Source organism: Patella vulgata, chromosome 5 (genome assembly GCF_932274485.2).
Source record: "Patella vulgata chromosome 5, xgPatVulg1.2, whole genome shotgun sequence".
NCBI lineage: Eukaryota > Metazoa > Mollusca > Gastropoda > Patellidae > Patella > Patella vulgata.
The window spans coordinates 4,483,289-4,501,598 of NC_065883.2; the positions used below are offsets into that span (position 1 = coordinate 4,483,289).

General features: G+C 38.2%; 1 protein-coding gene across 2 annotated transcripts in view; it reads left to right on the forward strand.

Annotated features, from left to right (window-relative positions):
- LOC130012959 (von Willebrand factor D and EGF domain-containing protein-like) overlaps positions 1-18,310 on the forward strand; it is a 38,517-nt gene that overhangs the window by 3,949 nt on the left and 16,258 nt on the right. For both annotated transcript variants that reach the window (XM_056101217.1, XM_056101218.1), the window contains exons 3-9: positions 4,723-4,843; positions 5,120-5,206; positions 6,734-7,075; positions 8,099-8,184; positions 15,074-15,137; positions 16,638-16,820; positions 17,789-18,006. In XM_056101217.1, the coding sequence (XP_055957192.1) occupies positions 4,723-4,843; positions 5,120-5,206; positions 6,734-7,075; positions 8,099-8,184; positions 15,074-15,137; positions 16,638-16,820; positions 17,789-18,006 (1,101 nt within the window). The remainder of the gene's footprint in view (positions 1-4,722; positions 4,844-5,119; positions 5,207-6,733; positions 7,076-8,098; positions 8,185-15,073; positions 15,138-16,637; positions 16,821-17,788; positions 18,007-18,310) is intronic.

Here is an 18,310-nt window from a genome sequence, read left to right on the forward strand (position 1 = left end):
ATATGTCTAGTTGTTGGTTGAAGGTTGAGTTATTGTGAGTTGTGTATGTATTGGGGGGGGGGGGCAATGCCATGAAAATAATGTAGCGCGTGAATCACATCTTTGGTTTAATTTTTGATACGGATTACAGCCTTTGCCTACCTTCTCCAGCTTTTGAAATGACAATATATTTGGTGTAAGGAGTGTTCGTTTGTCAGCCATACTACAAGGACAATATTCACCCATGTTGTTTAAAGGCAATTTGTAGCCGTGATAATTCTTATCCACCTCTACAATTGATACACTATTCGAGACTTTGAGCATGTAAAACTAGGTTCAACTGCAAAATTGTCAACACATATCATCACAGTTTGCATGGAAATAAGTAATTATGTTACAAATAGTTAAGAGTGGAACACTTAAATCATAATCTTATCATACCGAACAGTTTTTCTGTATTTTCGAGCGACATGAAACCACGTGATTCTGGTTCAGTGGCCATTTTAAAATGAACAAAAATACCGCATAGCAGTTGGGTTTAATCAAATCATAAAATTATACGGCAAGGTTTCACCTTTTATTTCAATGGGAATTGGTTTATTATCTGTTAAACTATGCACAGTCCTGTTTAGGGTCAGTGTAATTGGAAATTAAGGAAGTTTTAGGCCAGTAACGATTTTTGTACTCAAATGACTACAAACCTTGCTCAAAGGCAGGCCTTAGGACCGTCCACTACTGTGACTTGAGCATCAGTATTGGAACCATATCTACCATGTGTAGCACTATCGTCGTTGCGACATTGTTTTTAAATTTATAGACAAGGAATAGAGAAATAAGATGGGTTAAACAACATTTTTATCTTTACAAATTATTCTCTATTGTCAGTATATTAGCTATAGTATGAGTTTATTTAAAACGCAAATTAATTGTTTATGTCATAGCAGGGTGAGAATAACAGGAAAGAGGGTCTGAGTTCAAGGATAGATTGTGTCGAAAAACATGTGACGGAAAATTACGATTGCATCATTTGGCTTGTTAAACCAACCTCTATACTTATTTACATGATATTTGACCAATTAGATATACTATTCAAAAAAAGTAGGGGATATTTGATTTTGGGGGCATAATACTAAAATATGCAAATGACTACGAAAAAAGTCACTATAGAACCTAACAGAAGAAACATTTCCAGTTACATGTGACACCCAAACGCACCAATAGCTACCGCATGGAATGCAGGTGATGCTTGGGATCATCATGGGGGTCCAACCCAAGATTTGCACGACTCTGACTTTGAATGTTACAGTCATTGTGGCATTGAATTCCAGGGTGGAAACATCAGTTTAATTGTTTTAGTGACCAGAAAACAAATTTTGATATGCGTCGGCTTACCCAAAATGAAAGGTTACGTGCCCTTGGCATGCTACAGATCGGCACAACACAGACGGTTGTGGCGCGGACGATGAATGTTTCTCAGTCTGTCATAAGCAGGCTATGGTCCAGATACCGTGATACACAATCTGAACAGGACAGACCACGCTCAGGTCGACCAAGGGCGACAACTCAAGCTCAGGATCGATTTATCCGTACCTTGGCCTTGAGAAATCGTGTCATCACAGCAAATCAGATCAAACAGACACTGGTGTGAGAGTGAGTGGCCAGACGATTCGGAATCGACTGCATAGGGGTCACCTTCGCGCCCGACGTCCTCGCGTGATCCCTTGTTTGAGAGATCATCACATTCAGGCAAGACCTCGTTGGTGTAGGGATCGTCAACACTGGGATAATCGACGCTGGAGCAATGTGATGTTTTCATATGAGTCAAGGTTCACTGTTGATTTTTTGGACAGACGTAGGAGGGTGTGGCGTCGTCGAAACGAGCGCTACCAAGACGTTAACGGCATCAGACATGATCGATTTGGGGGTGGTTCTGTTATGGTGTGGGGAGGCATCACTGTTGCTGGAAGAACGGCTTTACATGTTGTTGCAGGGCGTGTTACAGGCCAGTACTACCGGGACAACATCTTGGCAGTCCATGTTGTGCCGTTCGCACGACATCATGGCCGCCGTTTCATCTTCCAGGATGACAACGCAAGATGTCACAGGGCCTGGATCGTTACAGGTTACCTCCAACAACAGAACATCACCACATTACCTTGGCCAGCACTGAGTCCCGACCTCTCTCCCATCGAGCATGTCTGGGACATGCTTGGACAGAGGTTACGTCAACGTCAACAACGTCCTGCCAATGTCCAAGAACCTGCTGCTGCGTTGCAACAGGAATGGGACAATCTGGACCAAAATGACCTTAGACGTCTCATTAGGAGTATGACACGTCGGATCAATGCTTGTTTGGCAAACAGAGGAGGATTTACCCGTTACTGACTTGGTTGTGATGCTGTGGTAACTTTGCTGTTTGACCCCGGGTATCATTTTACCCTTATAATGGTCAGTCTGTGCCTTACTTAGTCTAACGATCATTTGGAATAAATCGATGAATGTGAACTTCATTTCATTTTGTCATTTGTTTCTTCGTCAGTTTCATTAGGTGACTTTAATAACACTTAAAAATCAAATATCCCCTACTTTTTTTGAATAGTATATTTGAACGTCCAAAACCCACAGCTACAAAACTATCATACTTGTAAGAATTCGTCAGACTACCATTAGATTCCAGAGAGGTTCCATCTGAGTTCCTAGACAGCCGCGGTTTTAGCTAGTATTGTTATCTATTGTGCTTCTAGCCATATGTATTCGGCTATGCTATATAAAATGTAGAAGCGAACTGCTGCATTGTTATTCCTGGTAAGACAAACGTCTTAAGAAAACCAGTAAGAAGTAAATACACAACGTGAAGCAGAAGTAAAGACAGCTAGAGACAAATTCTAGACGAAAAATATTTGAATTTGCAAAATAAAAACATGGCAAGTCAGACGACATACAATCGTAGAGACAGGCTAGTCATAGACACATAGAATGACTCAAACTAAATAAAGAAAAATACAGCTATGAACTTATCAGTAGATACCAGTGAATACTCAATTGTTATCATGAAGTTTTTCGCATTTTCTTAGAGTGCCGATCAACATTCCGCGGCACACACATGAAGATCTCGCGGTACACATGTGTGCCGGGGCACACTGTTTGAGAATCACTGGACAAGCAGAATATTGCAGAAAAACAAATTGTGTGAGAAACGGGAATATCCAGTAGCGAAAACTTGATTCAGGGGGTCGGATTCCATAAAAAACCGTCCAGAAAATAAGTTATCTCAACAAATTGGTCACCAAGCTTCGGTCGCCGGGCTAATCAGGCCATTGATTCAGCATTAATATTTAATGGTTGTGCCCCAACTATGGATAGGGAGATGGGTGACTAGGTTGATCCTCGGGGTAAGTTGACCCACCCCCTCTCCAGCCTGTATGAGTAAAGATGCACGAATGAATGTGTCATCTATTAAATAGTCTAAACAATGACAGTTATTTGTGTAAGGAACAAGTCAATTTCATCACGATCCGAAAAAATAGCTACATACAAAAAAATATAAAATTTTAACCCAAAAGTTGATTTCTTGAAATCGGGTTTCTTGTTTTCTATTTCATTAATCGTGTAGATTTCCTTGAGAGACAAATTGGCATTTGATAACCACTATATATGGTTGTAAATCTAGCATGCTGGTTTGGTTTTGATGTGTAAAGATGCTGAGGCCTACATAATTTTAAAGTTCACCTCGGGGAAAGTTGTGCAATGTCTTACCCCGCTGATTTATCTGATGTTATTATGTGGTATCTTATTTTCAGTATTGATATATTTAAATCATATATTAGGCCTATGACGATGCGTTCATTTTCAATATTAGCTACAATTCAGTGCTGTTGGATCTATAGGGTAGTCATTATCCATGTTTTGTGGGTGCATGTGAATCTTATCATATATACATCATTGTAATGTCACATGACAAATTAAAACATCAGCACTATTTACATTGACTCGACCCAATTTAACCCACCCTCGGGGTAAGTTGTGCCATTTGACCAACCCCCCCCCCCCCCAACCCCCACGATTTTATTCCGGCATAGTAATTTGGCTGGATAATGGTTGTTAATTTTGAACAACTTCTTAGTAGTGAAACCAATTTTGACAGCAAATTATGGATATTTTGGACTCCAGAACTGTTTTTGAAGCAAGTGGCACAACTTACTCTCCTCCTATATTAAAATTATAACTGGAATGCGTTTCTTCAATTCTATAACATAATTTTGAAAGTTTGATAGGATTGGTTAAATACATTCCAATGTGTTGGTGTACAACCGCAAGGTCTGTGATAATTTTTCGGGGAACATGGTTTCTGATAGAAGAGGCCCTAGTAAAGATATTTGAAGTTTGTTACTTCGGAATACTAGAGTCCGAAATCTAAGATGGCGGCCAAAAATGGTCTGAAATAGAGTTTAACAAACATTATTGATGAAATAAATGGTGTGTGTAATCATCATTTTATACTTTTAGCGCCAATTTGTCACCATTTTGTATTTTGGCCTCCATTTTGGATCCACTGTTTGTGAGATTAATCGGAAACTGTCCAAATAATACCACTAAAAGCTATAAAATGATATATTACACCATTTCGCTGGTTTGGCGATGGTTTCTGATAGAAGGGAAGAAGCCTTGTTCCCAGAATGATCTTTTAACAAACTGGTAATCGTTCCAGCTAATTTTAACCGCAATTCCTGTGTTTTTATGCAGGTACGTGAACAACCGGTTTATATACAGTTCAACTTTAGTTGCTTATAATGACCCGGCCAATGAACGAGTATTAACAGAAGCTAAACTACGGGAACAGGGTGTGATGACGGTTGGCTTTGATGTAAGTTTGTATTATAATATATTTACAGCTACGAAATATGTAAAATACAACATAATTATAATTACAGTAATTCGCCAAAAAATCATTCTTTAAATTTGCTCTTAAATAAAACCATTATCTGGTCATATTAAATTCACAGATAACCCATCAACGGTAAAATCAATTTTATTTGATTTGCCATTGTTGACTCTTATAGTGTTTCTTTAAAGCACCGATTCCCATAAGATTTTTTGTTTCTTGTACCTTTGTATTACAATATATTATTTTTCCCCCAAGATTTATTGTGAAATTAGAGCAGGTAGACGCGTCAACGGAGCAGCAGGATTTCCATCTACCAGTAAACCAATATTTATTGGTATAGAGGTAAGTTCGAGTTGTGGTATATTACAGTAGGGAAAACATGTCCTGAATGTTATTGTTTGTTAAATACGGTCAGTTGTACAATATTTTATACCCGATGAAATATTAACTCAAGTGACGATTTCATTGAAATGCACGCGAAGGATAGCGTCTATATTTTAATAAATGAAATGAAATGGGGTTTAACGTCCTACTGTTCTGCTCCGACTGGGCTAATGAAGACATTTGCATATGAAAGTTGATGCTGTGCGAAAGTTGCTATGTAGAAAGCGTGAAGGACAAATGCGATGTGGCAGAGCGCAAATGTAAAATGTAATGAGAGAAATGTAAAATGTAGACACGTCAAAAAAAGCATTTTCCCACAAAACATTTGTCATTTAACATTTGACGTTTTACATTTAACTCTTGCCTTAGAGGTATTTTGAATTGATCATTATCGGTATTAGGACTTTGTACATTGTACCTTTTGCATATAATCAATGGAAACGACATTGTCGCAGAGCATTTAATATTGGCAGCGATACCCTTCCCTAATCCATAGGAATTTGATCCGAAGGTGATATCCTAATGGCGGTTTGTAAACGGTACCTTGCCTCGACCCATTCGCTATGCAAATGACGCATTGTTACTTTAATGAAATTAAATTGATACACCTTAAAGCTGAACTCCAATTACAAAACTACAAAAATAATTAAATGTTAACGCCCTAAACAATCGCCATACTTGTTTTCAAATTGTTGAAGAAACTGAGGCAGGCCACGTCCACATTCAGTATGTGCCTTGTCAACCACAGTGTCCACATCCGGCTAGCAATATTTCAACTACTTATTACCTCCTGACTGATTGACGTTTGACTAGTTGAAATATTGCTAGCCGGATGTGGACACTGTGGTTGACAAGGCATATACTGGGCGTGGCCTGCCTCTGTTTTTAAACTCCGTATAATCGCCATATTTGTTCTACAAAAACAGGTATGGCGAGTGTGTAGGGCGTTAACTTGTTTTTGTTTAATTATTTCTATAGTTTTGTAATCGGATTACACCGACTTGTGGCCTTGAGTAACCATGATTACATGAAAATTAAGTAGGTAAAGTTTTCATTCTACAAATATGGTCCCCTTCCTTAGTCTGTTGGGGGGATGGATGGCCGAATGGATAGCGCGTGCGCGATGCATCATAAGGTCTGTCTTTGAGTTAACTGGCGTGGTTTCGATTCCCCGGTTGTACGTTAAGGAGTAGAATCGCCTGTCCAACCTCATGGGTTTACTCCAGTTTCCTCCCACTGATAAAAAAAAAAACCTACGCGCGAACGAATTATTGAAATTAAATTGAACCGTAAGTAAGTCACGAAATGACCTAGTTTGTGTAGAGTGGACGTTAAACCCCATCTCTCTCTCTCTTTCTCTTTCTCTCTCTCTCTCTCTCTCTCTCTCTCTCTCTGGCTTCGGGTGGATATTCTGCAGCTTCCGAGGCTTATTTATATATTTCTGAACCACTAATATGACAAACTTGTACAAAATATACTTTACAGGTTTTGACGCCCACGGTTACCGTTAAAGAGGGTCAATCTGGCGAGATCCAGATTAGAGCTACAGCAAAGATTGGGTGTCCCGATGCACCATGTCGATATTATGTCACGGCCAATTTACCAACAGTCTCTAATACTTGCTCTCCAACAGTTCGTGCAGATACGGCTTGTGGGGTGGAAATTGATCCTAACAATTGGGCGCAGATTTACAAGATTAAAGTTACTGGTACAATCACTGAAGGTGAATATCGAGAACAGACCAATGTTATGAAAATCACACTTCGAACGGAAGACCATTACTTTGAACACCCAATATGGGGAAATTATATTTTACCCCCGGTTACGGTAAGTCCGTGCATGTTACATTTCAAGTGGGATATGGGATTTAACGTCCTACTTTTCGGCACCCACTGGGCTAATAAGGATGGGCACACACCGTGAAATGTGTTATGAGGGACATTTTGCCCTTTCCGGTCCTTCGTCCTACACCAATGACAAGGGGTGAACCACGCTGGAAAATCCCGATGACCTTTCTCTGCCAAAACAGAGATCAAGACGGGACCTCCAGGTTTTCTGAGCCAACGTCTTATTCATTACATCACCGCGGCTCCTGTAGATCTAGATAAGTCAGTCAAACAGAAACATGTTTATTTGAAGAGTCGTGATATTTAGAAATTTCTAGTTAACTTCTTGCATCTGAACACTTTTATTCCGTAAAAGTAAATTTTCCGTTCTTCAAGTATGCCCCTAACATGGAAACATATTTTAGACATATTTAAAAAGTGTTAATTTCATCTCTTTGTTAATGGGGTCTTTTAAAATTGGTATGGGTTGCTAATTTATCGCGGAGTTATCACCACTGACATCAATCCGTTATCTCAGTAAGAGTTTTAGATTTGTTATTATAACTTGCTGTAGATCTACTGACCAGATCATTAAATTATTGGGGGTTGGGGGGGGGGGGTGGATGGCCGAATGGTTAGCACGTGCGCGCTGTATCACTAGGACTGTCATTGAGTCAACTGGTGTGGTTTCAATTCCCCGGTTGTACGTAACAAGGAGTAGGGTTGCCTGTCCAACCTCGTGGGTTTTCTTCGGGTCCCCCGGTTTCCTCCCACTGCTGAAGGCCCCTACGCGCAAGCTAATTATTGAAATAAAATTAAACCATATGTTAGTCCCGTAATGACCTACTTTGTGTCGAGTGGACGTTAAGCCCATCTCTCTCTCTAACCCTCTCTCATTAAATTATTGAAAAAAGTAATTGGATGTATCTAAGATGTATTTAACACCATGTCAACAATGTACTTTTCGGCATCCATCTGCTGTTTCATACCAACTAGGGATTAATTTTTGTTGCCTTTTTTTTAGGTGAATGTAATAAAAGATACTAAGGCTATAGAATCACGACATTGCACTGTATTTAACGGAGGATATGTTATGACTTTCGGTCGCAGGTAACGTTTTATAATAATGATTAGGTACCTAGATGTATTGTCGTCACCTCACTTTACCATTTCTTGTCCGCCGATCTGTTCACATCCCCGTCTTTCGGTGTTAATGAGCGCATAATAAGTTGATGAAAACGCGCACGCAGCAATTAATCATTAAAACTTAAACATACACTAACTATGCAAGAGCTAAATCAATCTGCCTATTGCAGGTCTTTCTTTAGGCCTGAAATGTTATATAAACTCTTAATTAGACATTTATTAACAAAACAAGACCATAATCGACTCTCGACAGCATCGGATACTTGAGATTTTAACTAGATTAAAACGGTTCGCCATTTAAAAATTTAATTTAAAAATGGGAAAGCTAGGCTAAATCCTGATTATACCAGTGCCCTGGTTACCACTGTGCACACATCTTGTCAAAACTACAAACTTCAAATGAAGTAATTTGAATGAAATTTTCAATATGTTCTTTTTTCACCATCTATTTCTGCAAGAATGACCAACTCTTTATTAAACTCTTAACTAATGTATCTGTAATACCAGTGGCACATTCAAGATGACGAGTTGACGATGGTTATCCTATTATGAGTTTTATTCACTTCGATCGCCTTAATAACAGAAAAACAATGTAACCGTAAAAATCAAAGTCACTATTTTGTACAGTTTGTTTAACAGATAATACAAAATATCATTTCAACATTACAAAATCAAATAATACTTATACTAGGTTCCCAGTATCGTGGTTTTAATCGTGGGGTAATCACGGTGATCCTATCAAGTCTTATCATCTGATCATATGTTGAGGCCAGTCGTAGCATTCGTATTGATCGGATCGAATCGTATCCGAACGCATCTGCACGTAACAGACTGTGGACTTAATAGGGACAATCTAAATTATTAATTTAAAAATACTTGTGGCCCCGAAATATACATCAATACCAGTGTGAATATACAACGATTCTTGGGACACTCACGGGTAACTGCCTTAAATTAGTAAGATATTGTCATATTTGATAGTATATACAGGGAATTCTTTATTTGCTCGGTGGGATTTATTTAACGATGTGTTCATAGTCCGCGTTTGTATACGCCCGTATTTAATGTGTCTGTCGCCCGTGTTTGTCGGTCAGACATTTCTTGTGAACCTTATACACTCTTCCAGCTCTTGTGTGATTTGTTAAAACTTAAAGATACATTATGGGAGATTAGATAAAGAGCTGACAGTTCTCGCTAATAGTTAAAAATTAGATAATGTAAAGGTAATTTGTTGAAAATTTCAGTCAAATTGGTCCACTATGAACCGAGATATCAGCCTTGTAAATTTCCGCCTAGCCTCGTTCATCATTACTAAAGTTAGTACGTTAAAAAGCATAGTCTTGATTATCCATTGTTTTGATTTAAATATCAATGAGCGTTTGCAGCATATAAAATTCTAATCCAATCACAGACAGCTTTATGGATGACATTCACTAGGTTTATTAACTGCAAGGTTTCAATGAGGTCACTCTCACCGTTATCAAGCAATGATACAATCAACATGTTACAGAAGGTTATATACAAACAGATAACAATGAACTAATTAACAAAATAAGGCCGAAGCCATTCAAAGTCTTACCTAAGTAAACTATTATAATCAATGAGAAACCCTTAAAGGGGGGGATGTAATGTACAAATCCATGCTAAAACAACAACTGATCATAATTAAACCCTTAATTTCCATATTGCAAATAAAGATTACAAAATTTTAAAAATAAAGATTAAATTATTTAAAAACAACCTATGAATGAGAAACCATGTTATTGTTGATACCTTTAATCACCCTCTCCATTAGACAACAAGATGTTACCAATCACAAATATTATAACAAAATATATCTAGTGGTCTAACTTATGCAGAGTTAAAACCATAATAAAGGGAAATAAACATATATGACTCTATTAAATGATTATCCAAAAGTTAAAACATTAAAACACAAATAAAACACAAACTGCAACAGTACCGGTAAGGATGTTCCATATGAATGACAGCTCATGGGTGGCGTTTGGCACTTGAACACGTAACCAACACAAACCAATAATATAAAACCAAAAAAATTTCTTTCCTCGAGAGTTGTTATGTTCACAAGGAATAGTGAAGAGACATAAAGTTTACACATTCCACTCTTATGATCACAGTAAGTCTCTCACATTACACTTTTACACGGAGCACGATTTAGTTAACGTTTCCTGAGATTAATGAGTCATATGCGTGTGGTAGATATACTCCAGTGCCCCGGTTGAGTTCAGGCTGGTTTTATCTGATGTGAATGGCTTCAAGAATTTTTCTGTTTTTTTTCTGGTGTTGGTTTACTGCTAGCGTTCGCGTCAAGTCCCAATTCACCATATGTCGTCTGTTATCACTAAGATGTTCGGCCACTGCTGATTGGTTATATGCTGCCAAGGATTGGTGTTCTTTGATTCTTTTATCCAACGGGCGTTTCGTCTCACCTATGCATTTTTTGTTGCATGAGCAGGTTATTTCGTAAATGTAACCCTTGGGTGGTGGTTGGTTCGTCTGTTCTTTTTTACCATTTGCTGACAGTATGTTCTGGATTGTTTTGCCACTAGAGAAGCAGACCTCTATTCCTGCCTGTTGAAGTAGTCTTCTAATCTGGTATGATCTAGCCCCGAGTTCACAAAGCATTCTCAGACTTAAGTTAAGAATTTACTCAAAATTGTTCGCCTTATTTTAACTAAAATATAACCCTTTATAAAACTATTGTTGTTTTAATGTATCAAATACATCAATAAGAAACTATGTGCAAAGTTTTGTGTTTCTGGATCAACGATATTTCTCATAAACAGTGATTCAAAGTTGAGTAAATTCTTAACTTAAGTCTGAGAATGCTTTGTGAACTTGAAGCCTGGAGTCAATAAAGGGGATGGATACCCTTATACCAGTCGTAGCTGGTTTGGCCGGTTTTGGATTTTTAGCATTGTCGTTTGGTTTACAAAATGTGCAGGGTAATTATTAAGTTCGATGAAGATTTTCCGTAAATGAGTTAATTCTATGGATAATGAATCTGCTTGACAGATAGTGGTGGCGCGCTTGGTGAGAGTTGAAACAATAGCCTTCTTAATGTTTAATGGGTGATTTAAGTTGAAATGTATATATTGGTCTGTGTGAGTGGGTTTTCGGTATACTGACGTTTTAAGGCTGTCTTCATCTTTAGTGATTAATACGTCCAAGAATTGAATTTTACCTTCTTCTTCAGCTTCCATAGTGAAGTTGATTCTGGTCTGGTCGTTGAGATGTTGGAGGAGTTTGTTGGGGTCATCATCTTTGTTGAGCACGATAAAAGTGTCATCCACTTTCCGATACCAGACGATAGGTTTGATGACAGATGTCTTTACGGATTCTTGTTCAAGTGACGTCATAAATAGTTCAGAGGCCAACGGTGAGAGGGGGCTGCCCATGGGTAAACCATGAATCTGCTCATAGAAGTCGTCCCCCCATCTAAAATAGGTAGAAGAAATGCATACTTTTATCAGTTCTATGATACCATCGGTGCTGAGAGTTGTATTTAGTGGCGTATCAAGGTTGTTTATCCTATCTCTAAAAAGTTGTAATGTGTGATCGCGGGGTACATTTGTGAAGAGGTCCACTACATCATAGGAGATGATCGTGCAGCCAAAATTAACCTGTTTTATTTTCTCGCAGAATTCGCCTGAGTCTTTTATAAATGAATCTGCTGTTTTTCATAGAGGTGACAGAAGCTTGGATAGGTATTGGGAGGTATTGTAAAAAAACGGAGTCCCTGGAGCAAAGAAGAAGTCGGGCTCTGACTGGGTCTTTGTGGATCTTGATGGCCGCTCTCGCATAAGGTGGCACTGGGTGTGAAGGTTTGAGTTTGTAATATAAACTATTATCCAGTTGGTTGTCGTCTTTCAGTTTGGTCAATACCTTGCGTAGGTTAGCTTCATGCCTTGTGGTTGGGTCCTTCCGAATCCTACGGTAGGTGGTATTGTCATTTAGTAAGTTCTATACGGTCGACATATAGTCAGACTGGTCCATTATGACTGTAGCTTTACCCTTATCCGCTGGGACAATGGATATTGTCTTATCTGACTTCAATTGTTGAAGGGCTTGCTGTTCTGTTGCTATCATATTTCCTGTTGGTTTGTGTGGTGATTTCTTAAGCAAATTTGTAATTTGGTGTCGAAGGTAGTCTGTTTTCCAACACGGTGCCAGTTGACGAATTCCCTTTTCAATGTTGGTGATGTAATTATCATAGTTCTTGGGTTTGGTGGTTGGTATGAACTCGAGTCCTTCAGACAAAAGGGTGATTTGAGCGTCAGTTAGGATCTTGGAACTTAGGTTGACCACAGTTTTGGTAAGGTAATCATTCTTTGCCTCTTTGGTTGGGTGATTCTTCCCAGATTTGGTTTGTAAAAGGTTGTGGAATTTCTGGATTTGTCGCCGTTTCACTTTCTGGTCAATACTGTTGTTGTTCTTTACCTGCATGTCATTGAGGGTGGTGTAATGATTTGCAGTTAGTTGAGATTTCAGTTGTTCGTGAAGGTCTTTATTCACTCTAGTGATTCTTTGCTTCACATTCCTATAATGTTGTATCCTTTCACGGACAAGACACTTACTAGCTGTTTTTAAGATTTTAACCGCAGCTAGAGAGCACACTGGGGCATTAAGTGTTAGTCCTTTGCATATCAGGTCACTGTCCCTGCAGCGTAATGAAAACGTTAGATTATTGCAAACCCTTGTATACTTCTCTGCTGATTTAACAAGTTGATTGATCTGTTTAACTGCCACATCTCCATAAAAGAATCAAAGAACACCAATCCTTGGCATCATATAACCAATTAGCTTAGTGATAACAGACGACATCGGGTGAATTGGGACTTGACGTGAACGCTAGCAGTAAACCAACACCAGAAAAAAAACCCAGAAAAATTCTTGAAGCTATTCACATCAGAAGAAACCAGCCTGAACTTAACCGGGACACTGGAGTATATCTACCACACGCATATGACTCATTAATCTCAGGAAACGTTAACTAAATCGTGCTCCGTGTAAAAGTGTAATGTGAGAGACTTACTGTGATCATAAGAGTGGAATGTGTAAACTTTATGTCTCTTCACTATTCCTTGTGAACATAACAACTCTCGAGGAAAGAAATTTTTTTGGTTTTATAATATTGGTTTGTGTTGGTTACGTGTTCAAGTGCCAAACGCCACCCATGAGCTGTCATTCATATGGAACATCCTTACCGGTACTGTTGCAGTTTGTGTTTTATTTGCGTTTTAATGTTTCAACTTTTGGATAATCATTTAACAGAGTCATATATGTTTATTTCCCTTTATTATGGTTTTAACTCTGCATAAGTTAGACCACTAGATATATTTTGTTATAATATTTGTTGTCTAATGGAGAGGGTAATTAAAGGTATCAACAATAACATGGTTTCTTATCATAGGTTGTTTTTAAATAATTTAATCTTTATTTTTAAAATTTTGTAATCTTTATTTGCAATATGGAAATTAAGGGTTTAATTATGATCAGTTGTTGTTTTAGCATGGATTTGTACATTACACCCCCCCCCCTCTTTAAGGGTTTCTCATTGATTATAATAGTTTACTTAGGTATGACTTTGAATGGCTTCGGCCTTATTTTGTTAATTAGTTCATTGTTATCTGTTTGTATATATCCTGTAACATGTTGATTGTATCATTGCTTGATAACGGTGAGAGTGACCTCATTGAAACCTTGCAGTTAATAAACCTAGTGAATGTCATCCATAAAGCTGTCTGTTATTATATATCACTTTCACTAAATGCCTTTCAAAGATACGATTCTAATCCAGTCGATATCGAAGGCTAGCCTTGACATCGAGAGTTGATTATGGTCTGGATAAGTTATTTAATGTCTAATTAATAATTAAGATAAGATTTCAGGACTAAAGAAAGACCTGCGATAGGCAGATTTAGCTCTTACATAATGCATGTTTAATGGGATTATTTTTCTTCATTCTCAAAGGGAAATTTTGTGAATGTGATAAGAAAACAATTCTTTATATAAAATATTTTAAACTCGGCGAGATGGTTCTTTGGGATATGATAGGGAACACTAATTAATTTTACCTATTTACATTGCAAGACATTTTAAAGCTTCTGAACGCGATACAGAACAAGTTAATATATGGAATCCCCATAGATTCGGATTTATTTAAATCTTATATTTTGGACAACTCAGTCGGATTTTTAGACAGGCCCGCGTCTATTTTGAGATATTTTTTAAAATTACCGAACTCGCCCAACTACTCATATCATGAACTCTAATGTAACGTAGAGTGATTCATCAAAGTCATGTAATCGCTCTACAGGCCAGAGTTAGCTATATACTAATATTTGTGACTGTCGTCTGTCCGTCTGCCTGACCAGTGTTGGCGGCTACACTAGTGCTGTCCTAGGGCTGAAATTTGGTGTATACGGGTTTCTCGGACTGGGAAGTAACATAGGCCTAATGGCGATGGACTACCGCTTGCGGTTTTTGAGTTATACTACTTTCAGCCTGGGCAGCGCCGGGTCATCCGCTAACACAGATTACTGACTCGTAATGAACGTATCGAAATTAAAGGTCGCACATCAATTATTAGAAAGTTATTGCCGTTTTTTTATCAAAACCGGTAATCGCTCTATAGGCTTTCATTTTCGTACATCCATGTGTATGTGCCATATGTCAGTCTGGTGCACATGGTGGAAACATGGTAATATGCACATTGAGATATCTCATGTATCGAAGTTTAAGGGGTGGGTAGTACATCAGTAGAAAACGCAGGTGATATCCCGCCATGATCTCTTAATATCGTTCCATATTTTATCTTTATACATTTCAGACGTGTGGAACTCCAAATTTCTGGAACATTTACCATGTATCAGAGTAATGACTATAATATAGAGGTAAAAATATATTTATTGTTAAATCCTCATGACGGGTTAAAGTGTGACACTACAGGTAGGATTACGTCATGACTATCATTTGTCACGGCACTAAATAAAACATACATGTGACACTACGGGGAAAAGATGTGGCTATCTAATCAGGAACTTCCAGAAAACGGCCCATGACACTAGAGTGACACTTATTTAGTCAGGACTTTCACGCTGTATATAAAATGAATTAACTCCGGAATACTGTGTTTTTATAGCTATATAAATCAAATACAGGTAACTACAACATCCATGATGGTGCATTAGGAGTTATTGTAATATCTACAGTTTGGGATTAACAAGCCTAGAACACAGACTGACACGTGGCAAGTGCCACACCTTTCTTGATATTTCTACATCATGTTCTCGCTCAGCCTGTACGACAGCTAAGGAGGCTGTGGAGACGTCCTTCTGGGAATACTAAATGATCTCTGAAGGGAAATGTATCCACGCTCGTTCTTATATAGAAAGTATAGATATGCCAGCTATTAGGGCGGGACAATTACCATTTTGGGTAAGTGTTGTGTATAGGCATCGTTTTAGGTCAACATTATTCTAATTAATTGGACTAATCTGTGCACGAGATGACTAGACGATGGTACCCTACTTTCAGTAATTGATGGTCGCAGAAAATGTCTGTGAGTTAGTGTATGAGAGTTGAATCTTGCAAAATACTTAGCCCATTTCTCGTTGACACCCATTTGTTTAACCACTTCAACACATTAAACAGCGCACCCCTTACAGAACCAAAACAATCCCAGTGGTATTACACAAGCCATACGTTTTTATAGAATATTAGTTTATTTTGAAAACGTTGCGGTCTGATGAGTATACTGTAAATGTGTGAACTTGACCCCAAACAGTTCCTTGTATCTTTAGCTTTCTCACATTATTAATAAATTAATGATACCGATTTGGTTCGGCCCTTGGAACATTCATTAAGCTGACCAAATGTAATTGCGTGACGAGGCAACTGGCGGCAATAGGTGCAAACAGTGGGAAAGACTACCAGCAATTGTTGGCGTGCTTTTCAAACACAAAATTTGTTGAAAGACCGATGGTCGTTGGCGGAAAGCTATGGAAGGGTATCGCTACCAATATTAAATGTTCTGCTAAAATGTCTTTCCTATTGATTATATGTAAGAAGTACAATGTACAAAGTTCTTATACCCGTAATGATACTGTCAAAATACCTCTAAGGCCAAAGTTAAATGTAATGTGTGTAAGACACTGGTTTGTTAACATTTTCGGATGGTACGAAAATCCGCGGTCTCGCGTACACGTTGGCATGCACGTAAAAGAACCTTTGACAGTTGGAATTCGAAATAAGAGTAGGCCGTATCGCCGCTGTTCGGGCATATTTCCCTCATAGCACACTATGTGTCGTATGCCCGTCTTCTTTAGCTCAGTCGGTACAGACAAGTGGGGTGTTAATCATTTCAGGTCTTCTGTATTATTTTGCTTTTTCAGGTTCAAGTAAAACGCGAGGAGTGTTCTACAAATGCCTACTGTGTTTGTGGTGTAGTCGTTCGAGTTGGACAGACAGTTTTTATGATAAATCATTGCTCGATTGATTATTGGTTTATTGATTATATCCTGTGTAATGATGGTGGTGATATTCTCGACGTCAAACTATCAAATGGTATTTACAAGGTAATAATATATATTATTTATATGCAGGGGCGGATCTAAGAGTTTTGAAAGGGGGGCGCCTCAAAATGAGGGCACTGACCGCGGTTTTTTTTGTTTTTATCTGTCATTTCCTTGCATCTGTAGCCATTCCAAGAGCTATTTGGTTGATATTTTCGTCTAAGTAAACTTTCGGAAATCGTTGAAAAAGAACCTTAAAATCGAGCAAAAAAGCCAGTTGAACATGCGACTCGAAAATTGTTATTGTTAAAATGGAATACTTCACTCCTTAAATACGGAATATATAAAGTTGGTACTTAAGATTTAATGAATCAAATCGAAGAAACGCTCATAAGATTTACGAACAACATTCGTCTCGGAAATTTCGAGGCATAACTGTCGATTATTTTTTTGTAATCGAGTTTTATATCCCGATGTACATAAAGAAGTACGAGGGCATTGAATCGCTCCTCGGACATCGGGGTGCAGAATTCGACCTTTTCACAGTAGCACTTTTGGCGCGTGTAGTCAACATGATGCTTAGAACTCGCGTTACGTTTGGGCTGCAACGGGTTCGGAACGGACATATTTGGGTCTGAAAAAGGCACTTTCAGCAGTAAAAAAAGGACACTGTCGAAATTTAGGGGGGGGGGGGATGGTGATTACAAGATGATAGTATATATTATTTATAAAATGATAGTGGTGATATTTTCGACGTTAAAATACTAAATGGTATTTACAAGTCAATAGTATATATCATTTATATGGTTTTGAAGTGTCCCACTGTGTAGTGTCCTTGCAAAAATCGATATTCGAATCCAAGGCTGAAATTACAGACATTTTTCCGCTTTGATCGACGAGACGTCGTATACCAATCCGGACAACGCTTTCAAGTAACCAACGGTTGATTGGCATCGTTTTATTTTATACCTCGAGCCACCCTGTTTCTATATTTTCTTCATAAATGATGACCGAATTTGATGGATTTTCAGATTATGTTACCAACAGGAGCACATCTTGAACTAAATGTTCTGGGTACAAATACTGATCCATACCTAAATATATATATGTATCCGTCCGTGATAGATGTCGGTGTGAGTAGAGGGCTGTGTGGTAATTTATCTGGGTTGGATTACTACCAACAAAATGAATTAGTTTTAAGGAATGGAAGTACAACCACTGACAACGAATCTTTCTTGAATTCCTGGAAGTAAGTAAAATATTATCATCCAATTGCGTTGTTTTTACCCATAAGCCTTCCATGTTTTCTTCTATATAACCGGGAAACGTGTGTAGTATGTGACTCGATGATGGTAACCAATAGACAACATTAATACCATGTAATAAATAATAAATAAAGATATGTTTAATTCAGACAACTTGGGTATGCTCAGTGCTTGGTCCCGTAATTATACCACATGTAAATGCGAGAAGGCACGTTTTGACAAAATTGTAACGGAAATATAGGCTTCAAAATAGTTCACAAGAAACGCTACATTTCATCCGTTCGCAAA